The sequence below is a fragment of the Ipomoea nil genome, unplaced genomic scaffold, assembly GCF_001879475.1.
Source record: "Ipomoea nil cultivar Tokyo-kokei standard unplaced genomic scaffold, Asagao_1.1 scaffold0706, whole genome shotgun sequence".
Classification (NCBI taxonomy): Eukaryota; Viridiplantae; Streptophyta; class Magnoliopsida; order Solanales; family Convolvulaceae; genus Ipomoea; species Ipomoea nil.
Window position 1 is genome coordinate 91,144 of NW_017617134.1, and position 6,553 is coordinate 97,696.

General features: G+C 34.8%; 1 protein-coding gene across 2 annotated transcripts; it reads left to right on the forward strand.

The window, feature by feature from the left end:
• Window positions 1–2,208: 2,208 nt before the first annotated feature.
• LOC109176477 (probable inorganic phosphate transporter 1-3) lies at window positions 2,209–6,227 on the forward strand. 2 transcript variants are annotated; one of them, XM_019325921.1, is made up of 4 exons: window positions 2,209–2,432; window positions 3,917–4,354; window positions 4,681–4,796; window positions 4,914–6,227. In XM_019325921.1, the coding sequence occupies exons 2-4, from the start codon at window positions 3,954–3,956 to the stop codon at window positions 6,017–6,019; spliced, it is 1,623 nt and encodes a 540-aa protein (XP_019181466.1). In that variant the 5' UTR covers window positions 2,209–2,432; window positions 3,917–3,953; the 3' UTR covers window positions 6,020–6,227. The 2 variants fall into 2 exon arrangements, with proteins under 2 accessions (XP_019181466.1, XP_019181465.1); XM_019325920.1 differs by having other exon boundaries at window positions 2,213–2,432; window positions 3,920–4,354.
• The last annotated feature ends 326 nt before the right edge of the window (window positions 6,228–6,553 follow it).

Here is a 6,553-nt window from a genome sequence, read left to right on the forward strand (position 1 = left end):
AAACAATATAATGATTGTAATACAACCGTTTAACATATAAAATGCAACTAATTATATGATAAAACTAAATATCTTAACTATTGAAAAAATTGACTTAAAATGATCATTTTGCCATATACTCCATCTGTCTCATTTTATCTGTCCTACTTATTATTCATTGTTCAAATCAACTTTTTCTTTTTTTTTTTTTTATTTTCTTTAGTATTTTTTACTTATTTTTAAATTTGATTATTTGTGGTTAATAGTACTTTTAGGGGGCGTTTGGTTCAGGTTATATAAGATAACCAAGGGAATGTGACATTCCAAAGCTCACATTCCGGTGTTTGGTTCATATTATCTCAGGGAATCTAACATTCCCAAGGAATGTCACATTCCCTCCACATAGGATTTTGAAGGGAATGTGATTCCCTTCAAAATCTTAGGTAATCTAAGATAACCTTGGTTATGTTAGTTATATATATATATATATATATATATATATATATATATATATATATATATATATATATAATTATATTTGTAATTATATATATATATATATATATATATATATATATATTTTTTTTATTATGTTATGTTAGTTTATAAAATAATTTTGTTTCTCAAGTTCAAGATTTTAGTTAATATTTTAAAATCATGTGATTATATATGATACCGTTATCTTATTTATTTATTTTAATTTTTAAATTTATTAAAATATATGAAAATATGTTAAGGATATTATAGTGTGTATAAAAGATAACCCTAAACCAAACATCATTATATTACATACCCCAATTTTAACCAAACACAGGAATCTAACATTCCCAGTAATCTAACATTCCCAGCAATCTAACATTCCCTAGGTAATCTTACATTCCGTGAACCAAACGACCCCTAGTGTAGTTTCTAAATATATAAATTTTGTATACTAATACTAAACTTAATATTATGAAAAATTGGATTACAAATAACTTCAATCAAGCCTCGTTAACCGAATCAGACACATAAAATGAGACGGATGGAGTAATTTTTAGTGGTCAAAATGGGTTCAGATTCTTCTAAGTTAGAGGTTTAATTTAATATATTATATACTCAAAATAGACAATGATTATTGTAAACCACAAGGTGATCCGGGTCTTTCTCTGTCCGTTTAACAGTCCAAGCTGTTAATCGTCACTTGTGGGAATCAAACTCGAGTTACCCCGAAATTCTCTCCACAAAAAAAAAAAAAAAAAAAAAAAAAAATATTTGCTACTTAAACTACAACTGTACCTCGGGTTTCAATGAGTTAATGATAAATTGATTCGTAAAGTATACCAATTTGAGTTGGGAAAGATTGAATTGTGAGACTTTGTAGTAGCCTTCATCACATGATGACAAATGGATGTGAATTTACAATATATATATATATATATATATATATATATATATATATATATATATATATAATTACACTTTTTGAAAATTTTGAATTGAGTTCATTCCACCAGAGGTCCATCGTCTTTGGTGGCAATTTCAAATATAGTCCCAGACTATTATTTTTGTCATTTAACATCCCAGACTATTAGTTTTTGGACACTTTTAGTCCTTCTTATGACTTTTTTTATTTTTAGTAAGGGCATTTTTGTCTGTTCATATTGTTCTTTTGTTATTTTTCCTGTTTCAATCGGTTTAATTGGTTTAGGACTTTACTAAAAACCGGTTGAAAGGTATGATTACTAAAAGGTTACCTAAAATTCTAAACCAATTAAATCGGTTGAAACTGAACAAAAATAACAAAAGAAAACTATAAATAGACAAAAATGCTCTTACTAAAAATAGGAAAAGTTATGAGAAGGACTAAGAATATCTAAAAAATAATAGTATAAGATGTTAAATGACAAATACGATAGTCTGAGACTAAATTTGGAATTGCCAACAAAGATAATTGACCTTTGTTGGAATTAACTCTTTTGAATTGTATAACATAAAGAATCTCTTGTATGCAAAGTTCTCACAAAAATAACATCTTACAAGAAAACAACAAACTATTCCCACAAATCCTAAAATTATGAAGTCTAGCTAGATTAATGAAATTGGTCAACACCTCATTGGTAAGATCAAGATCAACCCTAAAATAATAGTATAATATATAGCTGTATACAATAATAAGATAGGAATTAGGAAGTTAATAAGTGTGTTTTGGAATTTTTAATATAATAGGAATTTAAGGCGATGTTGCAGAAGAGTTCACGAGGAAGAAGCAAGAGATTGCGACAGAGTTGACCCGGTTAACGGGTATATACTGCAAGGCAATAATATGCCCCACTAAACTATTCTTTGTGAATTGTGAACCCCTTTCTACACGCCTTAAATATCACAATCCACTCTCCCTCCATCTTCAACCTGCATACTTATCACTTCTGCAGATCAGACTGTGCTTCTGCTCTACATGTCTTAAGTAGAACAAGGTATCTCTCTCCTCTCTCTCTCTCTCTCTCTCTCTTTCTCTTGTGGATTCTTTCACCTTGCTTAGCCACATAGACAAACCTACTTTAGAGTCACCTGATCTTAGAGAAATAAGATGAAAATTAAACCCCGAAATGAGTGACTGAGTGGGCAGAATATGATTCTCGTTCTTGAATATCAATCCCTGCCCATTTTGTTGTTGTTCTTTTTTTTTTTTTTGATGTACCCAGGGTTTTGTTGTTATTCTTTCTAAAACTCTTAATAACTAGCTCTGAGGTTGATGAAGAAATTGTTCGTTTTCTTTTCTTTGTTTTTGTTTTTTTTTAATTGCATTATATGAATGTTAAATATAAAACACTAAAAATTTACACCAATAGTATAAAGTTTTAGCTGTCAGATAATTATAATGGTGGTACCAATATTCCTACTTGTATTGGAAGCTAGATTTTTTCTTCATCAATATCACTGTATGTAGCATGGGCCCTTTCAATTAATGCCATTAAAAATATTGTCCTGGTCATATAGATGACAAGAAAATTCTACCCAGTATAATTTTAAAAGAGACCTTGTCGTGTTTATAGAAGAAAAGTGGGGAGATATTTTCGTAAGTAATTATTTTTTTTTTATAAAATATATTATCAATATTTTTATTTATGCTATGTGCTTTTTTCAGTATAGTAGAATTTTTTAATTGAAATTGATGATCTAATCCTTACTTTTAGTTCAAATTAATTTTTTTTTTTTAGTATTACTGACTCTGTTACAGTGTAGTATCTGTCTATAAATACTTTTTTAATCTATTAAAGTATAAAGAGTCATGGCTCTCACTAGGTGTGCTCCCAAGAAGAATAAAATTAAAGTAATAATAAAAAGCATATATAAATTTGGATAGTAATGTCCCAACTGTGGACATATTGATGAGATATAGGCAAGGCTAGGCTGGCTAGCTAATTAGGTGACCTTGTATTTTGTAGTTAAGTCAAAAAATGATGACTTAATACATGGTTGGTTTGAGGATTAGGTTATTAGAACATATTATATTCAAGAATTGCATTCTATAATTTAAAAAAAAATGAATACTTTTTTATCATATGATACGGAATACTCATTAATTGGTTTTTTAGCTTGAGGAGTAGGTGAGGTTAATTAATAAAATAGCCAAAGAAAGCATGGTTATTAACATCTTAGTATGTGATGCATGCATGACATGTAGTCAAGAACAATATCAAAAAAAATTATTTAAAATTGTTTAGACAAATTTAATTATGTAGTGTGCAAATAATTAAGACTAATCTCATTGACCAGTACCTTATGTCCACAATGGGTCAGCTAATAAGAGGATGAAATTTTACATACTATAATTGTCAAGATTTGATTTTACGAGTCTTTGGGTGCAGTCTGTGACCCGAGGACCAATGAGATACTTATGAGGGCTAATTATCCATTACCTAATTGTAATTGAGAAATACTTTTTTTTTTTTTTTAGCAGAGTGTAATTAGAAGAAAGAGCAGGGAAGAAGAAGATGGCTAGAGAACAGCTGCAAGTGCTAAATGCACTAGATGTCGCCAAGACTCAACTTTACCATTTCACGGCCATCATTATCGCCGGAATGGGGTTTTTCACCGACGCCTACGATCTTTTCAGCATTTCCCTTGTCACCAAGCTTCTAGGCCGCATTTACTACACTAACCTCAACAAAGAAAAGCCCGGCACCCTCCCTCCGGGAATCTCCGCCGCCGTCACCGGCGTCGCCCTCGTCGGAACCCTCGCCGGTCAGCTCTTTTTCGGCTGGCTCGGCGACAAAATGGGCCGGAAAAAGGTGTACGGTGTCACCCTCATCCTCATGATTGTTTGCTCTCTTGCTTCCGGACTTTCTTTTGGCAGCCACGCCAAAGGTGTCATGGCAACCCTTTGTTTCTTCAGGTATAATTTTATATTGCCAGTACAGGTTTAACTCACTAGTTCAGTAGACAGAATTTAAGAGAAGTGACCAAAGTTCAAATCTCGACAGCGGGAGTATGAGATTATGCCTAAAATGGGCAAATTTCTTGTGTTCATTAGCATTTTCTTGTGCCCACCAGCATTTGACACTGTCTACTGAACTATTGAGTTATAGTGATTTACATTTTTTCAAATGATTTACATTTTTTCAAATGCTGACTTTAAGCAGACTAATTTAGTTGGAGTTGTCTAGAAAAAAAAGATTTTGTATATATTTTTAGGTGTAATTAATTATTAATATTTTTCAGATTTTGGCTGGGTTTTGGTATCGGCGGCGACTATCCACTCTCTGCCACAATCATGTCGGAATATGCTAACAAGAAGACAAGAGGAGCCTTTATAGCTGCGGTTTTCGCTATGCAAGGTTTTGCTCAATATATGATTTTTTTTTCTAGTAATATTCAAAGCGTATAATAGAAATTTAATTTAGAAATATATATATATATATATATTTTAATATTAAATTAATGTTTATAAACAGGTTTTGGAATTCTGACTAGCGGGATTGTGGCACTGATTGTTTCCGCCGCTTTCGACCACGCTTACGGCGCTCCGGCGTACGGAGCCAGCGTGGCGGCCCGCGCCGCCTCCACCGTGCCGCAGGCCGACTACATTTGGCGCATAATTCTAATGTTCGGCGCGGTGCCGGCGGCGCTGACCTACTACTGGCGTATGAAGATGCCGGAAACCGCCCGTTACACCGCCCTGGTGGCGAAGAACGCCAGACAGGCGGCGAAGGACATGGCGCAGGTCCTGAACGTGGAGCTGGAGGCGGAAGAAGAAAAGCTGGAGAAAATGGCGGAGAAGCCGGCGAATTCATTCGGGTTATTCTCTAAAGAATTCGCTAAGCGTCACGGGCTCCATTTACTGGGAACCACCTCGACGTGGTTTCTGTTGGATATCGCGTTTTACAGCAACAATTTGTTCCAGAAAGATATCTTCTCCGCCATTGGATGGATCCCGGCGGCGAAGGAAATGAACGCCGTGCACGAGGTTTATAGGGTGGCCAAGGCGCAAACGTTGATCGCGCTTTGCAGCACCGTGCCGGGGTACTGGTTCACCGTCGCCTTCATCGACGTGATCGGGAGGTTTTGGATCCAATTGATGGGATTCTTCTTCATGACAGTTTTCATGTTCGCCCTCGCGATCCCCTACGACCATTGGAGAGAAAAGCCGCACAGAATCGGGTTCGTCATCATGTACTCCCTCACGTTCTTCTTCTCCAACTTCGGGCCTAACGCCACCACGTTCGTGGTCCCGGCGGAGATTTTCCCGGCCAGGCTGCGGTCCACCTGCCACGGGATATCCGCGGCGGCCGGGAAGGCCGGCGCGATCGTCGGAGCGTTTGGGTTCTTGTATGCGTCGCAGCCCACGGACAAAAAACACGCGGACCCGGGGTACCCGGCTGGGATTGGGATAAAGAAAACGCTGATTGTTTTGGGATGCGTTAATGCGCTGGGGATGATTTTCACGTTCTTGGTGCCGGAGCCGAAGGGGAAATCGCTTGAAGAATTGTCCGGCGAGAATGACGATGAGGGTACCGAGCTCCAGGCTGGCGATGCCTACAAAACTGCCCCGGAAGCCTGATCGATCCAAATCGTACGTTTAAATTTATTTTAAACTTATTATATATATTGTAATATATTTTGGGTTTGACTTTTCATCTCTTCTTTATTGTGATACATATATATATACTAGAGCTCACTATAGTTCCTTTGGGAATATGTTAATATTGCGTTGTACTTCAATAATAAATATATATGCATATTAATAAATTCGTATAAATTAAAAAATTTATTTTCGAAGTGCAACACATTAAGTAGGAAGGTGTAGTCATCTTTAAAATTTAATTTAGGGTGTGTTTGGTTCGCACAAGGGAATGAGAATTGGAATAGGAATCAAGTACTTGGTAATTATACAATTGTACGTAATGGGTTTTGATGAAAGTATTTTACATGTTTGGTAATAGAGTGAAATTGGAATAATTACTAATATTGATGTTTGGTTATATATATGACCCTATAATGAAAATAAAAGTTTAAAAATAAAAAATTAAGGTAATTGATCCTAATATAATGAAATCCAAAGCATCAATATGAACAAAAATAAATAAAAATAAAA

What these genes read in the sequence shown, in the direction of transcription:
- LOC109176477 (XM_019325921.1), top strand. Translation starts at nt 3,954, where the DNA reads ATGGCTAGAGAACAGCTGCAAGTGCTAAATGCACTAGATGTCGCCAAG. An exon ending in GCAACCCTTTGTTTCTTCAG is followed by an intron (nt 4,355 to 4,680) that starts GTATAATTTTAT and finishes AATATTTTTCAG; the next exon opens with ATTTTGGCTGGGTTTTGGTA. An exon ending in TGCGGTTTTCGCTATGCAAG is followed by an intron (nt 4,797 to 4,913) that starts GTTTTGCTCAAT and finishes GTTTATAAACAG; the next exon opens with GTTTTGGAATTCTGACTAGC.